This window comes from Hyperolius riggenbachi, chromosome 12, assembly GCF_040937935.1.
Source record: "Hyperolius riggenbachi isolate aHypRig1 chromosome 12, aHypRig1.pri, whole genome shotgun sequence".
NCBI lineage: Eukaryota > Metazoa > Chordata > Amphibia > Anura > Hyperoliidae > Hyperolius > Hyperolius riggenbachi.
In genome coordinates, this window is record NC_090657.1 from 38585597 (window position 1) to 38612457 (window position 26861).

General features: G+C 45.4%; 1 protein-coding gene across 1 annotated transcript; it reads left to right on the top strand.

Annotated features, from left to right (window-relative positions):
• The first annotated feature begins 7164 nt into the window (after positions 1-7164).
• LOC137540924 (pancreatic polypeptide prohormone-like) lies at positions 7165-23985 on the top strand. Its single transcript, XM_068262104.1, has 4 exons — positions 7165-7260; positions 10155-10330; positions 17759-17819; positions 23895-23985. Exons 1-3 carry the CDS (start codon positions 7165-7167, stop codon positions 17808-17810), a joined length of 324 nt encoding a protein of 107 aa, XP_068118205.1. The 3' UTR covers positions 17811-17819; positions 23895-23985.
• The last annotated feature ends 2876 nt before the right edge of the window (positions 23986-26861 follow it).

The following is a 26861-nucleotide window of genomic DNA, read 5'->3' on the forward strand; positions in this document are numbered from 1 at the left end:
ATTCAGTGCACTCCCTCCTTCCCCTGTATGTGTTTGTCAGCATGCACACAGCGTATGCTGGTGTATGTGCATGGTGCACATGGACACATAACGTTAGCTCCCTTGTGCGATTGGTAAGATGCACTGTCTGTCCCAGGAGAGGACGTCAGGATGTGTGCTCCTAATCCATTGATAGGTTTGATGCAATTAATGTGTTTGCACTATGCATGTTACAGGGCCAGACTTAGGACACCTATGTTTACCTCGGTACTTCTGCGCAGTATAGGTGACTAAGCATAAGAATGCATTCTTCTGTGAACTAAAACCCCGGCTTTTAACTTAGCTCTAGGGATAACAGTTGTGCCTGGATGAGTGAATCTGTGAATGCATTTGTTTGAACATTTGCATGCGAGAGTGCGAAGGGTTAATAGATTTTTGCTGTGTGAGAGTAGGGTTAGGTTAAATTGGAGTAAAATTATATATTATACAGTGAGATGCAAAAAAGTTTCCTGTATAAATTGTTCGTTGTTACAATAAAAAAAAAAATGCCAGTTAAATATATCATATAGGAGACACAAAGTGATATTTAAGAAGTGAAATGAAGTTTATTGGATTTACAGAAAGTGTGCAATAAATTGTTTAAACAAAATTAGGCAGGTGCATAAATTTGGGCACCATAAAAAAGAACACCCACACTTATCACTTTAAAAACTAAGCCTATCTGTAGATATTAATTTTATTAATGAAAGTGGGCACCCATTTTTCCTTGCACTCCTATCTTCTTGCAGGCCATAGGAGCCTTAAGCTCCGTCTACACGGAGCGATCCGGCGGCTTGATTAGCCACCGGATCGCCTCTTCCGCATCCCCGCGCGTACCCGCCGCCTCCCTGCTCGTCCGCGCGTGCGTCGGATTCGATACACGCTCGTCCCCGCCGGCGCCACTTATCTTCCGCTTGATTTCCCGCTATTGTCCGCTCGCGGGGAATCGAGCGGCGGCGAAATCGGACCTGTCGGATCTTATCAATCGAGCCGCTGATGCGGCTCGATTGATAAGTTAACATCGCAGCGGGTAGACCCAGCTTTAGAATAATGTTGCCTGTTGCACTACAGTAGGTTTCATAAAGCCAAAAGAAGGTGTTATGCTCCCTCTAGTGGTCAAAACAATTGAAGGCTATAGCTAAGAGCAGAGCATGGAATTATAAACTACCAGAGAGGGATATCTTTCTACCAAAACCACCGGTAGAGTTAACCAGAAGATGCAAGTAAATTTTCTATCAATATGTAAATAATAAATAAGCAATAAATTAGCTGCTTTTCTGTACCTGCACTTTGTATTTGGATATCTTCTGTGAGAACAGTTTCAGCATATTGGCCAGGACAGAACCAGCTACTGCAGAGCAAAGCAACATGTAAAAGCCATTACACTGACAATGATAATATACTGGTCTCTCTGCTGGAAATTCTTCCAAGAACTTGAAACACTGACATAGCAGAAAAAACTTTCTTGGAGCAGGGGTGTAATAATTGCCCCCATGACCCCTGCCATTGTCCCGGGGGGGGAGGGGGTCGGGTCGCTACTCACTAAGGCCCAGTGCTGGGGTGCAGAGTAGTGGCAGCGGAGCATCAAACTTTACCTTATCTCAGCAGGAGGACAAGTCCTCCTCACTCTTTTGTGTAGCCACAGTGCAACCTGCCACCTTGCAGCTCCTCACATGTCGGGAGCCGCAAGTCGACAGGTTGCATGGTGCGGCTACATTGAAGAGGAGTGAAACTTGTCCTGCTGTTGAGTATGAAGCTCCGCTGCAGCTACTCTGCAAGATACACATGCACACATGGCATTTTTTTTTTAAATTAGCCCACACGGGGTGGGAGCAGCCCAGCCTGCTGAACATTGCTGGGGGGGGGGGAGGGGGGGGGAGGCGGTCTGTTTAAAGGTGAAATGAGAAGAATATGGAGGATGCCATATTTATTTTCTTTTAAGCAATACCAGTTGCCTGGCAGCCCTGCAGGTCTATTTGGCTGCAGAAGTGTCTGAATCACACCACTAGTCACGCATACCATAAAGATTTTATAAGAAAAATATGTTTTAGAAGACAAACCCCATTGGTCCTTTCTATCTTAGTTCATTTTAACATTTTAAAATTAGTAATATATCAATTTAAAGGATGGGAATAAAGTTTAGAGTCAACCAAACATTTTTTAGTAGAGAAATATATATATTTACATAGAAAGAGGGACAAAGTCCCGAAAGAGGGACCAATTAGGAGGAAAGAGGGACAGGGCTCCCAAAGAGGGACTGTCCCTCCGAAAGAGGGACAGTTGGGAGCTATGGAAACAAGCATGCAGATAATCTTGTCAGATCTGATGGTAATGTCAGAAACACCTGATCTGCTGCATGCTTGTTCAGGGTATATGGCCAAAAGTATTAGAGGCAGAAGATCAGCAGAATTACCAGGCAACTGGTGTGGTCTAAAAGGAAATAAATACGGCACAGCAACTTACATATCCCTCTCGCTTCAGTTGTCTTTTAAGTTACCACCCCTTTTCTGAGGTTTACAACAGAGTGGTATACCTGGAGAGAATTGCAGGCCCCAGAGTTTTAAAAGAAACCAAAAGTGAGAGGAATATATTGTTTTAAAAATGCATTAAATGGCAAATATAGGCTGACCAGCATTCATATTCTACAAAATAGCACCGGATATAGCCAAGTAGCCAAGGTGGGGGGGGGGGGGGGGGTCGGGGAATATAGGCAAGATTTTTTTCGGCTACAAAAGGGCGCTGGATATAGCCGAAATGTTTGGGGGGCTGTAAGAGTTTCTCAGATATAGCCAAGGTTTTTATGTTTTGGTTCTGAAACTGTGTTGAATATAGCCGAGAAAAGTGATTCCTTTGACCCAACTTCTCCCTACTCTCACAGGACTCTCCCCGAGTGGTGCCTAACCATAAGACACCCCCCCCCGGTGGTTCCTAACCCTAAGACCCCCCCCCCCCAGTTGTACACAACATTAAGACCCCCCCATGGTGCCTAACCCTAAGACCACCCCCACCCGTGTTGATGCCCATCTCTAAGACCAACCTTGGTGGTGTCTAACCCCAATACTCCTGGTAGTGCTACCTAACCTTACTCCCCCATGGTGGTGACCATTCTTTGCTGCATTTCATGTCAAACATAAATGCTATTTTGAACGGATATAACTGAATTAACTAATATAAATATATGTAGTAATCTGCTGATATAACCGATCTTGTGGCCGCATTTATATAGCCATAAGAAAAACCTCTGTTATACCCAGCATCCTTTTATAGCCGAAAAAAGAAAAATACTTGGGTGCCCTTCTCCGCACCTTACAGCCGAGATTCGCAGCAAAACAACATTGAAGTCTATGGCAGTGCCCTTTTTACACAGATGTCCCAGGCGCCCTTTTCAACTGATACCAGCAGACCACTGCCCTTCAGCTGTAGAATGGTATTTTATAACCTTTGTTTTTAAACTATTTAAAGAGAATCTGTACTGACCGATTTGTACAATAAAAAAAAAAAAAAAAAAAAAAAAAAAAAAAAACAACCGATCAAGTCACTGGGTTCCCATTTGTCGTTTTCACAGCTCCCCACCCCAATCCTGGCTTTTAATCGCCAGTTTTCTGCAGTGCTTACAAACAAACAAAAAACATGGCTGCCAACCAGGAAGTGATGTGTATGTGTGTACATTTGATATATACATATGCACACACACACTGTAATATGCATGCATGCATATATATATATATATATATATATCTCAGGTTACAGTGAGTATACTACAAGTTTGAATTATGTGCACTCCAGTCTCAGATTAGTCAGTTTGCATGTGACAGGCAGCAGCTCCTTTCCCCCTCAGCCTCACAAACTGCAATAAACAAAGCACACACACACACACACACACACACACACACACACAGAGCCTGCAGGGGGCGTGCACAACTTCTCCCCATCACAGCAGAGGCAGCTCCTTCCTCTCTGCTCCACAAAGCTTGGCAAAGAAAAGAAGATTAGATATATTATAGAGACAGTGCAACTAGAAAAGGCTTCAGTAAGCCAGAGCAAATTAGAACAGGTATAGGAACTTATAGGATAGAAGACATAAGGCTGAACATTTTGTTACAGTCTCTTTAAAGCACTTCCCCTTGATTAATGGCCTGCTGGGTATATGCTCCATTTGTGTTCCGTATTTCTGCTACTCAGATGATTTTTTTTTCCTCCCACTAGCTTCCCATTACAATAGATCATACGTACACCAGACCAGCACAAAATGTTGCAACATAAATTAAAATATCCTTAAATTTAAACAGTACAGACCTGGTATGCTCAGTTCTTATAAGCGCATTAAATACACTTTTCTAGTGTAACAGGCATCTGGACCCTGGCATGTTTGGCGTTGACAAGATTACTACACGATTTGTATCTAATAATGTGCAACTGATAACAAATGTAATTTTTTTTTCTAAGAAAATCACCATTATTTTAGTGACCATCTAAAAAAGGATAAGTAGAGAAGCTTGCTTGACAAGGTCGCTTTTTAATGCACCAGATCACTTGCAGGTTGAGTGATTTTATGATGAGCCCAGTCTTTGCTTATTAAAAAAAAAATGTTAAAGGGGCACTATGGTGAAAAATTTTAAACTGTAAACAATGTGCAAACATATCCTTTTTGGGACCGGCCACCTACCCCCCCTTAAGGACCAGGCATTTTGCGCGGGAAGGGGGTTCGCGCGTTTGGGGGGGTCAGGCGGCCGGATCCCATCTGTGGCTGCCTGGATTTGTGTCCCCCCATGGTGGCTTGGGCCCCCCCTTCTGCCAGCAGCCTTCACTTACCTTCCAGGCTCCAGCGATGAGCCGCACGGGACACTCTTCTCTGGCCGGCATCTCCATTCTGTCTGACGATCAGTTCCGGTCGCGGCTTGATGACGTCATCAATCCGGGACTCGGCGCTGACGTCAGACGGAGCGAAGATGCCGGCCAGAGCAGAGGGGGTTGCCGATCGTCGCGGGAACGGCAGGGAGGTGAGTGGATCCTCTTCTTTCCCCCCCTGCCGCCGCAGCTGTCAAACTGATCACTGCGATCCGACGGCGATCGTAGTGATCACGTGATCAGCAGCCATACGCGATGGCTGCTGATCACTCGGGGGAGATGTCGGCTGTCATATGACAGCTTAATCTCCCCCTCCGGGTGCGCACGATCGCGTCGGGAGCGGAAATTGCGGGCCGGCGTAGATTCTACGCCGCATCAGGCTAGAACAGCCACAAGTGCGGCGTAGAATCTAATGCACGTGGTCCCGAAAAGGATATACAAATAAGAAGTTTCCTCCAGAGTAAAATGAGCCATAAATGACTTTTCTCCTATGTTGCCGTCACTCACAGTAGGTAGTAGAAATCTGACAAGTGACAGGTTTTGGACTAGTCCATTTCTTCATAGGGGATTTTCAGGGATTTATTTATATTCAAATGCACTTAGCGAATGGCTGTTGCTTTGTCCAACTGCCCAAAAAAAAAAACTGTAGCGATTAGGGAAGCTGGCCAGCATCATTGTTTAAATCCTTTTTAGGGATTGTCTTTATAAAGAATAAAAGCCTTGCTGAACATCCCCTATGAAGAGATGGACTAGCCCAAAATCTGTCGCTTCTGTCAGATTTCTACTACCTACTGTAAAGTGACAGCAACATAGGAGAAAAGTAATTTATGGCTCATTTTACCCTAGAAAAAAAAAACAACAACATACTTTGTCTGTGTTTTACATTTTACAATTTTTCGCCATAGCGCGCCTTTAATGCCTTTGTAGTAGTTATCAGGCCCAGATTTCCAACACAGCAGCCTATAGGCACAGATGTCCTGGCACCCTACACTTCACCCTCCATGAGCCTACAAACCCTCAAACTGTACTGCACAAGAGAAATACAGAGGGTTTGTGCTACCAAACTAGGTATCATCCGACTTATATACTGGCTGCATAACAGTGTCTTGTCATTTAAAGGCACAGCTCATACCATTTGCATCTACAAGCCAGAATGTGCAGGGTCTAAACGGACTATTGTGCTTTCTATTTGTCCCTGCAGGAGTCAGCCCATGCTAAATGATTGCATCTCAACAGGGGCACCTGTCTGCGTTCCCAGCCCCCCCTTCATTGGTGATGTCGCTCACTACTCTATAAACAAACAAGGGAAGTAAGGGAGAAGGGGCAGCTTGCAGTGCTAATCAGCATGGTTTGGGTGTTTCTGGAGGGCAAAGTCTAGGGTGGCAGGACATCTGTGCCTATAGGCTCCTGTGATGTAAATCCATGCCAGTAAATGTCCTATTTGTGCAAATAGGATATTCAATATCAATTCTGCCAAAAAGCCTGTGCGCACGCACCATCAATAGAGGGGCGCTAAGTGGTTAATATTGCAAATACCTTTCACTTTGAGGCAAAATAATATGTAGCATAGCATTTTAGAAAGGAGATTTTCCTTTGGGTATTAATGTAAAAATGGTAATTTTGGGAGCAGGGTAAAGCCAAAAAACAGCTCACCCTGCTCCTGTAAAAGTCCTGGCAGTGTCAATTACTATTGCACCTCCAGGGCGCCGGGGACTCAGCGCAGTGGGTAAGATGCAATTTGGCTGACAGCGATTATTATCGTTTCTAAAGTCATTTGGGCTCCATCTTTTAAGAGTGCCCAATTTACTGTATGAGCACCACTATAGCCATAATTCCCATTACGGTCTATGGCGGTGCCTGGTTTGCCCAAATTTCCCTGTGCCGTTTCGTTCCTTTGAATCTCTCGAAAAAGGTCAGTGGATCTGATTCACTGTGTGAACTAACTGGGTACTTTGCAACACTAGACACAGGACGGGACAAATTGATCCAGTCCAGGAAACAAGTTTTACCCTTCTGGCTATTCCCTTCTTGCCCTCTTCTCTCTTAAGAAGATAAACTTGATAGACAAGTCAGCCTGGATAACTATGCAACTGTTATCAGAGATATACATTGACCAACTTAATGAATCCAGATTACGTGTCCCTCACCAGCACATCACTCGGGTCCACCAGCCATGACTAACTAGCATACACAAGTAAATCGGGGTCAGTGAATTGGAAAGTTGACACATTAGCACTGAGTAATGTTCTGGGCAAGTATGAAGAGGACATGGGGGAGGGGAATGGGTGGGATTCTATAATGATGAAACACTGGGAGGGAACTGAGACAGCGATAAAAATCTACGCAGGTTTTCAGGGGTCATCATTTCATGCTCCAAGCAACAAACTTGCGAAGGTAAGAATTCCTATCACACAGGGCTCTGCCTAACCGCCTGCGTCCCGACAGCTGAGTCTGCTGGCCTTGGGAAAATTGTTGGCAGCAATTTATTAATCCACTGGTGACAGCTAGAGACAACAGCGGAGACTGAAAGGCTGCTAGTTTATCATACAAAAATAGCTAGGATTTCACTACAAACGACTACAAATGATAGAAAAAAATAACGACAACATCTATATAGCACTGGCACAGTTTGTGCACTATTGTCCCTGCTATATTCAGGAAGTCAAAAGGCTCAATATTACCTGTTTGGTAAACGTTTCACGTGAGGTAAATTTACCTTATGCAAACACAAAAAAGTTTGGAGGAGCATGCACTAAGATTTTTTACATATGTGGTAATAGCATAGCTCCCAACTATCCCTCTTTAGGAGGGACGGTCCCTCTTTGGGAGCCCTGTCCCTCTCTCCTCGTAAATAAATATTATATATATATATATATATATATATATATATATATATATATATATATATATATATGTATATATATATATATATATATATATATATATATATATATATATATATATATATTTCTCTACTAAAAATTGACTCTAAACTTTATTCCCATACTTTAAATTGATAGATTACTAATTTTAAAATGCTAATATGAAGGAAAATGAACCAGGATAGAAAGGACCAGTGTGGTTTGAATTATAAAACATTTTTCTTATGATATCTTTATGGTATGCATGACTAGGGGTGTGACAGGGGCGTGATCAGGGGCGTGGCTTAAGTGTCCTTTTTCATCTCAAAAAGTTGGGAGGTATGGTAATAGTTTGGTAAATTATCAAAATTTAATGACAATACACAACGGTTTTTACCTCATGCAGTATTTGCTGTCTTAAATATTCATACGGTATTTCACTCAGTATTTGATGGCTTTTTGTAGTGCATGGAAAATGGAAGCCAGATCTGATAGAGAATGCATGCTTACTGACAACAACTAAAGAGCAAGTCCAAGCTGCATAAAATTAACATGAAATTTGTGTCAGCTCAAAACGGTTATTTTGTTAACCATTTTTAATTACGACGCGCTAATAATGAAGCAAGAAAGGGGGAAAAAGAGGCACCCAGGGAGTACCCAGGGTGAACCTTTTCTCCCCTCTTTGCGTTATTCACCCTCCCTTGGGAGGGGTATTCTATTTGGTCAGGTGGTCGACACCTCCCAAAACAGCCATCTAGAACCTTTTTGCATCGAGAGAGCGACCACGTCCAGCTCACCTGGACACCAGAGTGGAGCCGGGTTTGTGCATCTCCATCCGCCAAGAGTGGTTGGTTGCCCTTCTGCAACCTTCCTTTGTGAGTACCTTCACTTACTCTACCTCTCGTCTCCATTGTTGCGACTATTACTTACGTTCCAAAATAAATTAAAATGAACTTTCTCTACCCTGTTTACCCTTCTTTCTCCTTCTGAACACCCCTCTGTAAACTTCCAAATGGCTGTTTGTTATCTTACCAACAGCTCCAGACCAGCGATACAATGCTGAACTTCTCACTTGTTTTGTTGCATGTGTTATACTCTTTGTGAATTGACATTTATTAATCATTTACCTCACAACTATGGCAATTTACCTCAGGATTGGTAATTTCCCTCACTAGTCTGTAATGCTTCAGTTTTCCATGTGGCAACAGCCTTTGTGAATTGACATTTGACAAAAGGTTTGGTAAAATCATTGTATTCTGCTTTACCTGAACCTGTGTTTTTGGGCTGTTGGTAGATGGGAGGATTCAGTGAGCCCACAGTAAAGTAATCTTAGGGAGAATACAGTATACCCACTCCATGCAGATTGTACCTTGTATGGGACAGATATTGAAGATTCCAACACTACAAGGTTAGATTGCTTACCACAAAAGCAGGGGCATAACTAGAAGTCAATGGGCCCCCCTGCAAGAACTTGAGTGCCCCCAAGGGGCACCCTCAGGGCTGTTTTGGGGGGGGGGGGGGGGGAGGGCAGGAGGGGTCGCAGCATGAGGGGAGAGCTTTGCACATCGGTGGGAGGGGGGGGGGGGGGACAGTCCCCCTTCTCCATCACCTCAGGCTCTTCCCTCTGCGCTCCCCTCCTGCATCTATTAGTGGCAGCAGTGGCGGCACCAATACAACCTCCATTCAACAACGGAGGTCTCCGATCTGTAAGGGCTTCACTTCCTGTTTTAACAGGAAGTAGTGTGAAGCCCTTACAGGTCTCCGTGGTGAATGGAAGTATTTAACGCTGCTGCCACTAATAGACGCAGGAGGGGAGCGCAGAGGGGAGAGCTCGAGTTGAGGGAGGAGGGGGACTGTCCCCCCTTCCCACCGCTGTGCAATGCCCCCCCCCCCAAATGGCCACGCAGGTGCAGGGGCTGCATCCCCTATTGTTACGCCCCTGCCACAAAGCCACACATATAAAATGTAAATGGACAAGAGCATTTTGTAAGCCACTGCATGACCCTGTTCATCATTAGATGCAATCTAATGCTAGGTACACACGATGCGTTTTTCTCCGCTCGACTTTCTGCTCAATTCTCTTACCTTTTCTTATTAAAATTTCTATTCACTTCTATGAGAAATCGACCAGAAAAAAGTTCGGAAATAATATTGGACATGTCAGAATTTATCTATCGAACCATCCATCTGCCGAAAAACGTATGGTGTGTATCTAGCATAAATGCAGTTTAAATCTTTTGTCAGAGAAACTGAAAGCGGACCTGAACACAGAACTTCCTCTCTGCTCTAAACAGATACACAACAGCAGAATAACCTTTAAAGAAAAACATTTCTTTGTTACAGCGTGTCCTACAGCTTCATCTGCCATCAATGACAGAAAAAGCCTTATAGAAGACCATTAATCTTTGACTTCATTTTTCTGCACAGATGAACTCCATCCTCCAATACCTCTCTGCCTTCCTCTTCATTGTCTTGGCTCTGACTGCAGCCACATCAGCAGCCCCCAACGAGCCGCAGCATCCCGGAGACCATGCAACTGCCGAGCAGCTGGCACAGTATTACTCCGATCTATGGCAGTACATTACCTTCGTCACCCGTCCAAGGTAAGACCAGAAAGTCAGCATGAAGACAACACATGCATGACAGATATGAAACCTGGTTGTGGATTGGATGCCTCCGTTTAGACTTTTTTTTTTAATCCTGAAGTATACAATTGCCTTGTAGTAGTGAGAGGGATAGGAAGGCTACCATTTTAAAATATTCTAGTTTCCTGGCTGTTCTGCTGATTCTATTTACAGCCAAGTCCCTGTTATCCGGAACTCGGGCAGCCAGAAGCCCCAACTAACCAGCATGCTTCAGGGGTTAAAGAGAAACTGAAGGGAAAATAAAAATATGATAAGGATTTGTATGTGTAGTACAGCTAATAAATAAAACATTAGGAGCAGTGACGGAAGTCTAAAATTGTTTCCAGTGCAGGGAGCATTAAGAAACTCCAGTTATATATTCAAAAGAGCCATTGAGCTCCACGACTTTCAAAGTCGCAGAGAGCTTTGCCTTCTGAAGCTTGTTATCTCAACTGTAAGTCATTGTAATTTATTTTGCTCTGCAGAGGACAGTTCAATAGTTCACTGGCCTGCTCTGTAAAAACATTGAAAATGCTGAGTAGTGTGTAAACTGCAATTAGAGAATGATGCAATGTGTGTGTGTGTGTGTGCGTGTGCGTGTGCGTGTGCGTGTGTGTATATATTTTCTTTGCTACTAATGTTCTAGTAATCATCCATACTATACAACCAATTCATTATATCATATTTTTTTTCACTTCAGTGCCTCTTTAAAAGTGAAGATAAACTGGTTCATAGTTTCATTAGGTTTATATCATTCCCAAAAAATGAGTAAATAGAAGTAAATTAAAAACACACACACACACAGGGGCGCCTTTCGGCACTGGCACTACAGCAATCTGCCTAGAGAGCCATTCAGTTCAAAGGCGCACTTTTCGGTAATTTATGCTCCCTTGGCATGGCCCCTTTAAACCGCGGGAGCTCAGCGGTATCATCTGCCGGCTGCTCTTCTTCTTCTTGCCGCATAATTAACCAAGCGGCAACGAAGGGGGAGAAAGAGACAACCAGCCTGGCTGCATGGAGAAGCTAACCCCCGCCCTGCATAGGAGGGCAGCCAGTAACAGAGCTGATAAGGGCGGAGCTAACTGTAATTTAAAGTGATCCCGGGGTGAGAGTGATATGGAGGCTGCCATATTTATTTCCTTTTAAACAATACTAGTTGCCTGGCGGCCCTGCTGATCTATTTGGCTGCAGTAATAAACTGAATTACACCAGCAACAAGCATGCAGCTTAATCTTCTCAGTTCTGACAATATTGTCAGAAACCCCTGACCTGCTGCATGCTTGTTCAGGGTCTATGGTTGAAAGAATAAGAGGCAGAGGACCAGAACGGCAACCAGGCAACTGGTATTGCTTAAAAGGAGAGAAATATGGCAGCCTCAATATTATTCTCACCTCAGGTTCCCTTGAAAAGTGCAACGCAAAGACAGTGGGCCCAAGTTTTGGTGACCCTTTCCCCAGAAAATTTACATAATTGTGCAGGTTTTCTCAAGAAAATACACATAATGTGAGCAGATTTGCCCAGAAAATACATTCAATCATGTCGGCAGATTTGCCCAGAAAATACGTGCAATGATGTCGGCAGATATGCCCAGAAAATACGTACAATGATGTCGGCAGATATGCCCAGAAAATACGTGCAATGATGTCGGCAGATATGCCCAGAAAATACGTGCAATGATGTCGGCAGATATGCCCAGAAAATACGTGCAATGATGTCGGCAGATATGCCCAGAAAATACGTGCAATGATGTCGGCAGATATGCCCAGAAAATACGTGCAATCATGTCGGCAGATATGCCCAGAAAATACGTGCAATCATGTCGGCAGATTTGCCCAGAAAATACGTGCAATCATGTCGGCAGATATGCCCAGAAAATACCTGCAATCATGTCGGCAGATATGCCCAGAAAATACCTGCAATCATGTCGGCAGATATGCCCAGAAAATACCTGCAATCATGTCGGCAGATATGCCCAGAAAATACGTGCAATCATGTCGGCAGATTTGCCCAGAAAACACATGCAATCATGTAGCAAATTTGCCCAGAACATACATGCAATCATGTGGCAGACCTGCCCAGAACATACACGCAATCATGTGGCAGACCTGCCCAGAACATACACGCAATCATGCGGCAGACCTGCCCAGAACATACACCTGCTAAAATAAATAATAAAAAAAAAACATTTACTCACCTGCAGCAGCAGACCTCCTGTCCCAGCCTCCATCCGGCGCGCAGCTCCCATGGGTGGTTGGGTGGATAGGTAGCCTGGTGGGTAGGTAGGCAGCCGGGTGGGTAGGTAGGTAGCCCTTAGCCGGGTGGGTAAGTAGCCTGGTGGGTGGCTGGGTAGCCGGGTGGGTAGCCTGGTGGGTGGCTGGGTAGGCGGGTGGGTAGGTAGCCTGGTGGGTGGGTGGGTAGGTGGGTGGTTAGGTAGCTGGGTGGGTGGGTAGGTAGCCTGGTGGGTTGGTAGGTAGCCGGGTGGGTAGGTAGGTAGGTAGGTAGCCTGGTGGGTAGGTAGGTAGCCGGGTGGGTGTGTAGGTAGCCGGGTGGGTGGTTAGGTAGCCGGGTGGGTGGTTAGGTAGCCGGGTGGGTAGGTAGCCGGGTGGGTGGGTAGGTAGCCGGGTGGGTAGGTAGGTATCCGGGTGGGTAGGTAGCCGGGTGGGTGGTTAGGTAGCCGGGTGGGTGGGTAGGTAGCCGGGTGGGTGGGTAGCCGGGTGGGTAGGTAGCCAGGTAGATAGCCGGCAGGGTGGTTAGGTAGCCGGAGGGGTAGCTAGGTAGCCGGGTGGGTAGGTAGCCAGGTAGGTAGCCGGCAGGGTGGTTAGGTAGCCGGGTGGGTAGCTAGGTAGCCGGGTGGGTAGGTAGCCGGGTGGGTAGGTAGCCGGGTGGGTAGGTAGCCAGGTAGATAGCCGGCAGGGTGGTTAGGTAGCCGGGTGGGTAGGTAGCCAGGTAGATAGCCGGCAGGGTGGTTAGGTAGCCGGGTGGGTAGGTAGCCAGGTAGATAGCCGGCAGGGTGGTTAGGTAGCCGGGTGGGTAGCTAGGTAGCCGGGTGGGTGGGTAGGTAGCCTGGTTAGGTAGCGGGGTAGGTAGCCGGGTGGGTGGGTAAGGTAGCCGGGTGGGTAGCTATCCGGGTGGGGGGCCCGACTCCTATCCTCCCTCACTCACCTCGGAGCCCCCCTCCCGGTATGCGCTGCAGCCGGCGGGAGAGCAGAAAATACAGGAAGTCTCCGGCCAGGGCTGCAGCAGACGCTAGAGGCAGCTGCTGCTTAGTTTCCGATATGTCTCCAAGTTGGAGACCAAGCGGCAGCTGCCGCCCCGGCCGGAGACTTCTTGTATTTTCCGCTCTCCCGCCGCATGAGGGGGGGGGGGGGGCGAGGTGAGGGGGGAGGACAGGAGTTGGGCCCCCCAGGTTAAAAAAAAAACATAAAAAAAAAAAAAAAAAAAAAACCTGCAATACTTAATGGGCCCCTGAAGCAGCAGAACTTCAGGGGCCCTCGTGCGGCGGCACGGCCTGCACGGCCGTATGTCCGCCACTGGGGAGCATGATGTCAGGAAGTAGGGAGAGATTAGCCATGTCTTGCTGTGTGCTCCATCTGGCCAGCAATCCTCTGCATCCTGGTGACAATGATGGCAGCCATAGTGACAAGGGCAGGGAAGCACCTTAGAAGGTACATGCACTGTTTACATACACTGTAATCATGGCTGGCTGAAACAATCCTGTGTCTGAATTCCTTGTGATGGTCCTGCTTGTCTCTGGCTCCACATATTCCATCCCCCTCCTTCCCTCTTTATGTACCCCCCTCCCAGTGCTTAAATATGACCCTGTGAAACAGGACCACCTGTGGTGAGACACATCTGTCTCTCCCACATCCACTCTGAGGCCTAGTGCACACCAAAAACCGCTAGCAGATCCGCAAAATGCTAGCAGATTTTGAAACGCTTTTTCTTATTTTTCTGCAGCGTTTTAGCTAGCGTTTTGCGGTTTTGTGTAGCGGTTTTGGTATAGTAGATTTCATGTATTGTTACAGTAAAGCTGTTACTGAACAGCTACTGTAACAAAAAACGCCTGGCAAACCGCTCTGAAGTGCCGTTTTTCAGAGCGGTTTGCGTTTTTCCTATACTTAACATTGAGGCAGAAACGCATCCGCAATCCAAAATCTGCAGCAGCCCGGGAGTATGCGTTTCTGCAAAACGCCTCCCGCTCTGGTGTGCACCAGCCCATTGAAATACATTACCCTAGCGGATCCGCACCCGCAAGCAGATCGCAAACCGCAGCGGAAACGCTCCGGTGTGCACTAGGCCTGACTCCATTTTCTGGCATCTCTCCTTCCTACCTATGTATTTTCCCCCTAATCTATGTTTCCTGTACCTCACCTCTTTTATCACACTCTCCCACTTTCCTGCATCTTTCTCTGCCATCTCCTACTGTCCCTCTATCTTCATGCCTTCTCTCCTAGTCTGCTGTGTCTTTCACTTCTCATTCTTACTTTCCTTTATCTCATTAAATAACTTACTTATTGTCCTGTATTAGTGTACCAAAACTGAAGCTTGGGTTCAAAAGATATTTAGCTAAAAAAGGAAGCCTCAGGATTCTATTGAGGCTTCCCTCAGAGTTCTACGGTCCACCCTTGCAATGCGCAGCTCCTCTCCTCTTCTGGCATCAGCGCCGCCACTGCACATGTGCAGCAAGCTGGAGCCGCACATGTATAGTATAATGTGCAGGGAGTCTTCACTTGGCAGTGGGAGAGCAGACGGCGCTGAGGGATGCCTCAAAAGCTCAATAAGATCCTGAGGCTTCCCTCTCTTTGGCTAAGTATCTCTTTGTGGACCCGAGCTTCAGCTCAGGCTCTCAAAAATTATAATGCATTTATTTCATAGTGTTGTTGTCATGTTATCTGTCTTTACATAGTTACAGAGTACATAGTCATGTCACCGACCGTCCTCAGAGGAGCTCACAATCTAATCCTACCATAGTCATAGTCTAATGTCATACCATATTATTATTATGTATTTATATAGCACTGACATCTTCTGCAGCACTGTACAGAGTACATAGTCATGTCACTGACTGTCCTCAGAGGAGCTCACAATCTAATCCTACCATAGTCATAGTCTAATATCCTACCGTATTATTATTATGTATTTATATAGCACTGACATCTTCTGCAGCACATTACAGAGTACATAGTCATGTCACTGACTGTCCTCAGGGGAGCTCACAATCTAATCCTACCATAATCATAGTCTAATGTCATACCATATTATTATTATGTATTTATATAGCACTGACATCTTCTGCAGCACTGTACAGAGTACATAGTCATGTCACTGACTGTCCTCAGAGGAGCTCACAATCTAATCCTAGTATAGACCTAGTCTAATTATTATTATTATGTATTTATATAGCACCAACATCTTATGCAGCACTTTACAGAATACATAGTCATGTCACTGACTGTCCTCAGAGGAGCTCACAATCTAATCCCTACCACAGTCAGTCTAATGTCCTTCCATATTAATATTATGTATTTATATAGCCCTGAAATCTTCTGCAGCACTTTAAAGAGTACAGTCGTGTTACTGACTGTGGTGAAACGCTGACCCATTACAATTATTTTCTAGTGAAACGGCAACATATTATGATTATTTTCTGGTGAAATGCTGTTGCATTACGGGGGAAGGGGGGCGCCACAGGTTTTCTCGCCTGGAGTGACAAAATGGCTAGAGGCACCCCTGCACACACACACACACACAAAACAAAAAAACAGTACACAACGATCACTTGATTGCTCTGGGCAACTTGCACCTGTCTTAATCAGCTCCTCTGCTCCATGGTCCACATACGGATTTAAAGACCATGAAAGCTCCCACATTGACGTTTCATGTGTATGTAGCTTCAGAAATGCTATTTTACCCACTCCCAAAATATAGTATAACTGGGAATACAAACACATCCAATTACATTTCAGACTACAAAAAAAAAAAAAAAAACACAGCACCTCAGTGTTCCACTAAGCTTCTTTTCAGGAGGGTCCTCAGCCCTCTTTCAATACTCCCTTATAGTTTGGAACGCACGTAGGCTCAATTTGGGTGGTTTTGCCCGAGGTTAGGCAAACTCATGGAGAAGCATGTGATCAACTTGATCAGCTGATAGATTTGTAAGGTTCTGATTTGCTGTGATGAATTCCTGGTTTAACGCATGATCATGACCAGCAAATCAGAGCTTTACATATCTATCAGCTGATAAAACTAACATGAGTTCACTTAGGCAGTGCGCCATCCCTACCTATGGTTAAGCAAAATAATGCATCAGGCACAAATGGGAGGTGGGGAGTATTTCTGTTGGTAAACATCCAGCATGCCAGATCTTTTAGGCAATGCCATCGGCTTTTCTGTACATACACTAGATTGGCGGCCCTTATTGGCCACCCTGGCCAAATTTAATCTAGCATGTGTACGTACTGTAGCTTTAATTAAACTCATCTCTCCACCTTTTTCTACCCCCAAATAGTGCACAGTTTGGGTGTCCCAGTAAGACGGGCATCTATCAGAATTCAGTGGCATGGTGGACCTTACACCGAGAAGTGACTTCTGGTATAAAGGGCAGTCTGTCAAACTAAAATGACAGGCAGAGGATTGTCACACAGACTCTGGAGTTGTGACAGTCAAAATGGACTTTTTACAGTCAGTTTTTATTGCAATCTGCCCAGTGTGACCTTTTCCCCTCACTGATCGCCACCTTTAAACCTCATCAAGGCATACATTTTCAGAAGGACATCGGATAAGGCTAACACGAGTTTTTCACCCAGCTTTGCACAGGAGTTACAGCATGCACTAAAAACCCTAATCAGTGGTGTAGCTAAGGAGTTGTGGACCCCGATGCAAGTTTTACATTGGGGCCCCCCCAAGCATTCTATACATAACAATTGCTATTGATTGATTGAATGCCCACCAAAACCTGCCAATGGCAACTACAGTGTCAGAGGTGCAAGAAGGGGATGGGGAACAGTTTGTTAATGATTACTACTATTCAAAGCATCTATAGAAGTGATGATTACCAGCACAGGACCAATAGAGAGCTAATACTGTAATCGAGGGAGGGCCTAGCCTAGCCTCGACTACAGTATTAGCTCTCTATTGGTCCTGTGCTCATAATAATCACTTCTAAAGATACTCTCTGACCCAAGGGCCTCGATGTGGTCGCAACCTCTGCAACCCCTATTGCTACGCCCCTGGCCCTAATGCCGTGTGAAAAAGAACTGCGTGTATGCAACATCAGATTTATCTTATTACAGCATGTTATTACTAGAAGATTTATTTTTGTATTATTCTGACTATTTACAGCAGGAGACCAGGACATTAGCTTTAGTTAATACATAACACTTGTGTCTCCATGTCTCCATTCTATAGATTTGGGAAAAGATGGGATGAGGCTGGTGTTGAGGATGTTCCCAGCTACTAAACCTACAACGTGAGTAAATCCTGTACTCAACTGCATCATGTTTACCTTTCTTTATTATGTCATATTCAGGGGCAGGGCCGGTTCTACACCATTTGCTAATTATATTCTTGCTCCCGCCCTGCAGAAGTAGGAAGGGGAGCCAACATCATTCCTCCCTCCCTTTCCATGGGCCCCTCCTGTGTCCCTTTGCAGAGCTGGTGCAGAGGTGCATTTTTGCAAGTCTCTCACCTATCCATGTGACACGTCGATGCTTTTCGGCAGACAGATCTCTACTCCCTGTTTCCCTGCATGACGTGTAGGGAAAAAACGGAAGTAGAGAAGAGCCGGCTGCCGAGAAGCATGGAAGCGTGGCATGGTCAAGTGACAGCTTTACAAAAATGCACCGCTTGCAGAGGGGCCAATGGAGAGGTTGTTGGCCACCCTCCCCACTTCTGCTAGGCAGGTGTAATACCCTTCCAATCCCACACCCCTGCTCATGACGTCACTGTCGTGGAGCTGACCCCAGGTAAGTTGCCACCTGAAGCAGGAGTTTCAGACTGTGTCATGTCAAGTCCACCCCTGCTCATATTCAAATAATGAACCAATTAGTTGGTGTTGTGAGGAAACGCTAAAGTCAAACTAAATATTCAAATTCCTGTCCCGCTCAAAGTCCCGTCTTCTACATTTGGAATTTTTGGAGATGATCCTTACTCTGAGCTTCTGACAGACAGGCACACCTGACAGACAGGCTCACCAGCCATCTCTACCTGTATGCTGTGGTGTATGCTGTATGCAGCATACAGGTAGAGATGGCTCGAACCTCAGATTTTGGGTTCGCGGATGCGAACTTCCGCAAAGGTTTGAGTTTGCGCGAGCCGGGTGAACTGCCATAGACTTCAATGGGCGGGCAATTTTAAAACCTACAAAGACTGTTTCTGGCCACAAAAGTGATGGAAACGTTGTTTCAAGGGGTCTAACACCTGGAGGGGGGGGGGTTGCAAGGCAGAGTGGGATACACTCCAAAAGTCCCCCAAAAAATAACATATTTGACGCAGAGCAGCGCTATAATCCCTAAAGGGCAGAAATCACATTGCATTCCTAAATTGGAGGCATAAAGTGCTTTAAAACATAGCGTAGTTTGGATATCGTCTTTTTGGAAAAATAATTGCGGCCTGGTATCTTCCACTGCGGTGTCCCAATGGCCACACATTTTCAGAAGGCCTCAGAGTCGACCAGCTTGTATGGTAACAGCTGGCGGGCAGGGCCGGCCCGCCCATGAGGCGGGGTGAAACTTTTGCCTCAGGCGGCACTTCTGGGGGGGGGCGGCACCCACCCGTTCGTGAGTGTGGGGGGCCGTCCAAGCTGGAGGGATTAGCGGGCAGGAAGGGGGTATTGGCCTAGCAGCGGGGAGGGGGGGGGGGGTCGCCCCCTCCGTTAAGTTGCCGCCGCTATTGTAAGAGGCAGGGGCAGGGATCACTCACCTTTTCCGGGTACCAGCGTGCGCTCCACTGACGTCACTTCCCGATACGCCGCCCACTGTATTGTAAGTGGACGGCACTACAGGAAAAGACGTCAGTGGAGCGCACGTTGGAACGCGGAAAAGGTGAGTGATCCCCGCCCGTGCCTCTTACAATAGCTGCGGCAACTTAACTTTTTAAAGCTGGAGGGGAGCGGAGGACGGGGGACCCAGGAGAGGGAGGGAGTCCGACCCCCCTCCCCGCCGCCAGGCCAATACCCCCTTCCTGCCCGCTATCCCCTCCAGCTCGGTGGCCCCTTACACCCATGGCTGGGGGGGGGGGGGGGGTTGTGGGGGCGGCAAGCGGCGATTTCTTCAAAGTTTGCCTCAGTCTAGGTCTAGTCTTAAAAGTCTAGGGCCGGGTCTGCTGGCGGGCTAACAGTTCCGCCAAGCTAGCTGTCAAATGCCGGGCAAAAGGGGTTACTCTGGCAGGCATTGGCTTCTTCTGCTCAAGTATTTCTGCCCTGGCTTTGGGCAGAGGAGCAGGAGCAGGAACCGCTCAAGGTGAGAGAAGGAGTGGAGGAGGGTGGTTGTCAAGGTGCAAGGGCAGCAGAGGATTAAGTGGCTGAAGATGCTGCACATGGAGGAGTAAGAGGAGGCAGGGGGGTGGCTTTGCATTTGCGTGCTGCTTTTCCTCATGTGCTCATACCATCGGTGTTTGTGCTTCTTGATCAAGTGCCTTCGTAACGCTGATGTCCCTAGGTGGGTGTTGCTTTTTCTACGACTCAATATTTGGTGGCAGATAGTACTGATGGCCTCGCTGTAAACTGAGATACAAAAAAAAAAAAAAAAATTCCACACTGGTGAGCTCTGGGATGACGGGATTTTGGTGGTGGGGGCAGCAGCTGATGTTGAAGGGCGTGTTGGCTGGCTGTCCCTAGGTGGCAATACATGCCACCGGACACTGCCACAAGCTGTTTCCGACGAGCTTCCCCTACTTCTTACAGCAACTCGTCTCCTCCTCCTCCTCTCTGAACTGTCCCCCTGTTCATCTTGTCTTCTGGGATCCCACGTGACATCCATCCCATAATTATCATCATCCACAGCTTTGCTTGTATCAGACACCTCTAAAACTGCACCAACAGCAGGTACTTCATCATCCTCACACCTTACGTCCATAGTGACGCCTAACTCAGACCTATGAGGTGTTTTATCATCCTTAGCGCCTTCATCTTGGAATAATAATGGTTGTGGATCAGTAAATTAACCACAAACGTGTGAATAACTCCTGCAACATCTGAAGTGGAGCGGCTGTGGTAGTAGCAGCGATGGTGGCTGCCGGCTGAGTGTTAAGTAGTTGTGGGGAGCCCGAATCAGAGCAGGAGGAGGAACCTCTGCCTTCTGAACACTAGGGATGATCTGAACCAGCAAATTCCGTTCCCCGGAATTCACGGATTCCGTCAATTATAAATTCCGTCGCTATGAAAATTCCGCAGGATTTGTATGAAATTCCGCGGAATTCTGGATTCCGTCGGAAATTTTAAAAAAAAAAAAAAAAAAAAAAAAAAAAAAAAACTCTCTCTCTAGGGAATTGCAGTTTTCCAAAACAGCTTACATACCATGACTAACGGAATCGGAATTGACCTAATTCCGTCCGGAATCATGGAATTAACAATTCTGCAGAATCCAGCGAGCATCCCTACTGAACACTGTACTTTAGTCCAGGGCCGCTCTAAATCACACCAGCACGACCTTGAACAGACCTGCCTGCCTGTTATTTTTTCCACATGCTGAGTACAAATGTGCTTAATGGCCGCAACTGCAGATAGGAGGGCTCTTCAAGAGAAATGGATTAAACTGCCCGGCAGTCAAATAAAAGAGACACTGACTTGCTCATTGAAAGAAAAAAAAAAAAAAAAAGACATAAATTGGGCATTGGGTAATACAGATAACAGAATGTCAGAAATGGTACCAATATTCTATGGTCCCCTTCCCTAACCCCTCTCACATCAACACTGCTCACCTGTGCCCCCCCCCCCCCCAAGGCTCTAACCCTCAGGACCATCCTGCCTACAGCTAACATTGACTAGTGACCTCCCCCCACGGGGCTTTGCTATACTAGAGTGTAGCGCCCACTGCCAACTGCACCAAACGCAAGTGAATCCTAGCACCCAAACAAGCCCTTTGCAATCGGTTAAAGTATAGCCGAGAGCCCGCTCCCGATCTAGCATACGCTGTAGGGAAATTGTGTGGCCGAAACAATCCCACAGTGCTCCGCTATATTGTAGCACAGCACCTATTCCTGATCGCAACTGGAAGCTGCTTGGCTTTACTATAGCTTGTCACATGCCCCCTACTGACCAGACCATGTAGTGCCTCCTCAATCTACCTCAGACCACAGACCATACGATCTTGTGAAGCTGGAATTGGGCAAACAGGCCAGGAGGGAAGGCATGGAAAAAAAAAAAAAAAAAAAAGACAATGTTCTTTGCACAATTTTACGGTAAAAGGCTGCCACCACCTCTTATTTGATAAAGAGGGACCTGCAATCGAATCTGAGCTAAGAAAGAAAGGGTTAACACAACCTACTCTTATTAAACAAATCAGGTTTTTCTGGGTAGCGTCTCTCCAGACAAGCAAGGATCATTAGCAGTACTCAAATCAGGTAAATAGCCATATAAATGACTTGCTTGTCATTTTCATAAAACAATATGCAATTATTAATATCTACTGTAAAATATGGATAATTATGAAAATGGTAGCAAACAATATGACATAAAAAAGGAGAAAATGGGGAAACAAGTACTTTGGAAGAAGTCTGAGCAGTGATGCTCGGATACCCCCTAATCACGGATTCGACCTATTCGGCCGTGGTTGAAAAAATAATAAATCCGGAAATAGAGTGATTAATTTCTGGATTTGAAACGGACTAACGAATTCGACCCGGATTTTTCCCGCGAATGAGGCAATAACAGAAATTCACAGCCATGATCATGGAAAAACGTTTTAGCAAAGCCCCCAAACTGCTAAAGTCATTTGCCACATTTAATTGTATACTTTTTTCCTTTGAAATGTTAAAATCGATCCTCAAAAACTAAAAGGTCTTTTTGAAAAATGTTTTCCTCTTGTTCCTACTGTTCTTAACATATCTGGTAAATTTGGTGTTCCCACCATGTAAGGAGGCTTTGCTATTAACTGCTAAAGTCGGCGTGAGATAATCACAAATTCATTTTTACTGTGATCCCGGCGATCATGACAGCGGTTGCATTCCGAATATTTGTAATCACGGAATTTCCGTGTCCGATTTCCGTGATCCAGAATAGATCACGGCGTCGAATACCGAAGCCGAATAGTGAAAAAATGCTCGTGAATCACGGCTATTCCGTGATCACGGAAAATATCTGCCCATCACTGAGTCTGAGTCCAATTTGCAAAAATACAAAGTCCATGTTTGTAGGAGTCCAAGCTTAGCAGCTATCTCCACGGGCCTCCTTTAGAAGTTTTCTGTATGGTGAAAAATGGGAGATTTAAGAGGTTTCTTTTTGAAGACTCTGCCATGAAGATGGAAATGGAAGTCCTGCCCTGGACCTCCCCTACACTCGAGTCGCAAAGTTGGTCAAGACTATATTATGTGTTCATATTTCGGGCACCGTTAATCACCCACAAACAAGAATAGACATGGTCATGACTTATTAAAAATGCAATATATTCATATCAAACATTTTCCTCGCATGAAAGATTAACCTAATATTTTATAAGCAATGTTTTCTTGCAGTAGACACCTTGCACAGGTGTCTAGATGATGGACATTGTGTCCAGAATTCAGGGATAAGCTTTTTTGTTTTAGGGATGAGAGATATGGTTTGTGGGAATGAGAGCAAATATAAAATAGCTTCATTTTATTCTGTGAACATTTCTAGTTACCTCCTGTAGTTTTTGAGACAAGAATCTGGCCCCTAAAGGTGCGTACACACGCAGTACGGCAAAGACCCTCCCGCTGGGCCGGCGTTCCAGCGACAGTAGTGCGTGTGTACAGTCTGTCAGGCAGACTGATAAGGCTGTTTCTGAACGATCTGCTGAGCGGATCTTTCAGAAACAGCCTCATCAGTCTGCCTACAGACTGTACACGCACTACTGTCGGCAGAATGCCCGCCCAGCGGGAGGGTCTGATGGACCCATCGTTCATTGCCGTAGTGCGTGTGTACGCACCTTTATAGCAGGAGGCTTCCGCTTTAGCCATTAACATTTGGGACATAGTAGCTATGAGCTAATTGGGGCTAAAGCCAGGTATGACCGATTCCAAAGCCTTTTGGCATCTGCTATTTAGCATGTAAATTGAGTGTCTGCACACTATCCAGTACCCAGTCTGAATGAAAAATAATTTTTCTGGTCTGAGGAAAACCCCAAGTGTTCTGCCCCTACACAAGGCAATCTTCGATTGGATTGTAATCGACAATCAGTATATCACAAATGCGATGGTGAAACTCACAAGGAGCCCAAAGACGTTTAATTACAAAGTACAGTAAATAAAAGAAAAAAAAAGGCACCTGATTTCAGGCACACTTTAAAAGCATTAAATAAAAATATGTGTTAAGCTTTGTTGCTTTCTGAAGATGCAGCACTGAATAAGAATCTCTCTTTTTTTTTAGGTCACTGACCAAAGCAGAAGACAAGAAATTAGCAACAAACATCCAATGTCTTAAATGTATACTCTAAAGTATTAAATTAGCCAAATAAACACACTGTTACAAACCAGACTGCTGTGATAATGAATAAGAAAAGCTTACTGTCAGTAAAGCAACGTAAATATCCACAGATGCAGCAGGCTTGGGTTATGGATGTTTTGTGCGCTTTCACCTCCACCTGCTTACTATAGCCACCTTAGGTTCGTCTTCACCCTTAGGGGTACCTCCTGTAGTTTTTGAGACAAGAATCTGGCCCCTAAAGGTGCGTACACACGCACTACGGCAATGAACGGCGGGTCCGTCAGACCCGTATAACTTAAGGATTATTATTATTATTATTAATATATTATGTAACATAATCTATGTAGGTCCTTTTCAAACTGAGGCCATTGCATCACAATGAACAATAACCCTACATTTCAACGCTATGAAATTCCTATGGGGCATTCCACATAGAGTGTGGTGCGGCAGATTCTTATGCAGTAACAAACAGCATGCATTTACAGTAGCATTGAGGCATACTTTCATTGTACTGTATGCTCCACTGTATGGTTTCATGGTAGCGGTGTGTGTTTTCAGTTATGTTGGAAGAGCCCTTAGACGGTAGCTACAGTAGAGGGAGAAAATTGCCTGTAAGTTGACAATCTATGAATGTCGGTGGTTTCTACCATCCAGACATGATCTATGGGTGCAATTTCAAAAGGAGTGGTGTATGGACACTAGATGCCAGATGGCTTAGGGGGTAACAGGTAAACAGGAAAAAGATCCGGGCACCAGCTCGGCAGAAATTTATGCACCTTTATTGCATCCCCGACATCCCCATACACACAAAGTGAAAGTAACCCTGAAAGCTGTTTCTCAAGGTGCGTACACACATGCGACTATAGTCGTTTGAAACGATCGTTCCAAACGACGATCGTTTAAAAAAAAGCAACCAACGATCATTAAGTCTAACGACGGACGAGCTAGATCGTTAAAACCGAACGATCTAGCTTGGCGGATTTTTTCCAACGACGATCGTTTGCAAAAGTAGTACATCGTTGGAAACGGTCATTCGTACTAGGCTCGACATGCGCATTTCGATATTTCTCCATGAAACTTCTCATTTTCATGCGCAAGCGCAATCGTTGCTTTACGTGATGTAACGTTCGTTCTAACGATCAGATCGTTACACACATTTAAAAACTAACTTTACTTAGGTCGTTCTTTCATCAATTAAAAGTTTGTTTGTCGTTTACAACGAACGATCGTTGTCGCATGTGTGTACGTAGCATCAGGCTCAAAGGCCGGTTTCTTCAGAGGCTATTATAGACAGAAGTACATCAGAACAACATTAAGGGTCAAAGCTTACCACCATGGCGTTACCCTGCCCCATTGCCGAGCACGTGCAGGAAGCACCGGATCAGATGGGATTTGTGGCCATGCCCCCTTTTGGGGACATCACTCCGGGAAACCCGATAGGCCAGCATGCACACACGTGCTTACGACATCCCCCACTCTTCCGTCTGTGGTATCCATGGGGAGGAGGTGCCAGCGTCCTGTTACCAGGACAACTAGCCACCAGCCGGCGGAAGCCTAGAACCAAAGAAACAAAAAAGAGAAAACAGAACATTAAAATCAATTGTGGAATTACAGCAATATAATTACACAGATTACATCATACAGCAGACACCTACATAGCGTATCCCAACCTATATGGCACATATTCTTAACCCCCAAATAGCCCATAGTCCACCATGAGGGGGTGCCGATTTTAATCTCCCATAGCTGCGTCAGTTATACCTAGCAACAATGCTCAAAAGTGATCACCATACACTGCCGATATCGACCTCCAATTTAGAGGCAAATAGATAAAGAGCAGTGAGGGAGATGATAAAGACAGGCACACCTAAAAAAGGGACAAAAAGTTCAAATTATAACCAGCACTTAAACAGCAATAATAAAAGCACATTAATGTTTATCCAGAAAGCACCAAAACTCGTTGCGCTCGTTGAGGCCCAGACCTCCACAAGCCTCTGTGAGGGAGATCAAACGGGCCTCTTGTCTCAAAAATTGTTCCCGATTTCCTCCCCGATGGGGGATCGGGACCGACTTTAAACCACAAAATTTGAGGCAGTCTGCATTTCCACCATGACACTCCCTCACATGGGCAATCAGTCTAGTAGCCACCTTTCCGGTTTTTATTGATCTGTAGTGCTCCTGAAATAATGCATTAATAGCTCTAGTGGTCTCACTGATATAGAATCTCATACACGGGCAAAAAAATTGCATACACCGTGAACGTCAAGCTGCAGTGTATAAAATCTCTAATGTCAATTCTCCATCCTCGCAGCACAATAGATTTACATGGAGAGAATTGATGACAATGGTTGCAGTTTAAACATTTAAAAATTACCCGAGGGTCTTGCCTGTTTTTTCCTGTTTGTTTCTACAATGATTGATCTATGGATGACAGGGAAACAAAAATGCATCAATAAAGGCAGTCTCCTGTATATGCCAACATTTGGCCTAAAGTATAACTAGGTCTCTATTTCCAGATGCAACTCAACCCTAGCCATCAGTCCTAGAAGAGATCATATGTGAAAGACTCTAATTCTGCATACACACTCGGTTTTCTTTCTTTTGTATGCACAAAACAAAGAAGGGGAATACGTGTCATTCCTTTATCTGGGCATGCTCAGTTTGTCAGCTCGCACACGCCCAGTCAAAAAGCGCTTGTTCATGCCCACGAGTAATCCCAGGAGAGTGGATTTAAACGTCTGGCAGCAAAGTAACGTAGATAACGGCCAACCGGGGGAAAGGAGGAGCAGGACATAGAACTTTCAAATAAATGAGACTACAGAGCCCGGTATTTACCATAAACTACTGCTGCTACTACTGATTATTATTATTATTATTATTATTATTATTGTTTTTTATATAGCACTTCCA

Excerpts from the sequence above, each read along its gene's own strand:
- LOC137540924 (XM_068262104.1), top strand. The coding sequence starts at position 7,165 with ATGATGAAACACTGGGAGGGAACTGAGACAGCGATAAAAATCTACGCA. Across the intron at positions 7,261-10,154 it reads CAAGCAACAAACTTGCGAAG|ATGAACTCCATCCTCCAATA; the intron begins GTAAGAATTCCT and ends TTTTCTGCACAG. Across the intron at positions 10,331-17,758 it reads ACCTTCGTCACCCGTCCAAG|ATTTGGGAAAAGATGGGATG; the intron begins GTAAGACCAGAA and ends TCCATTCTATAG.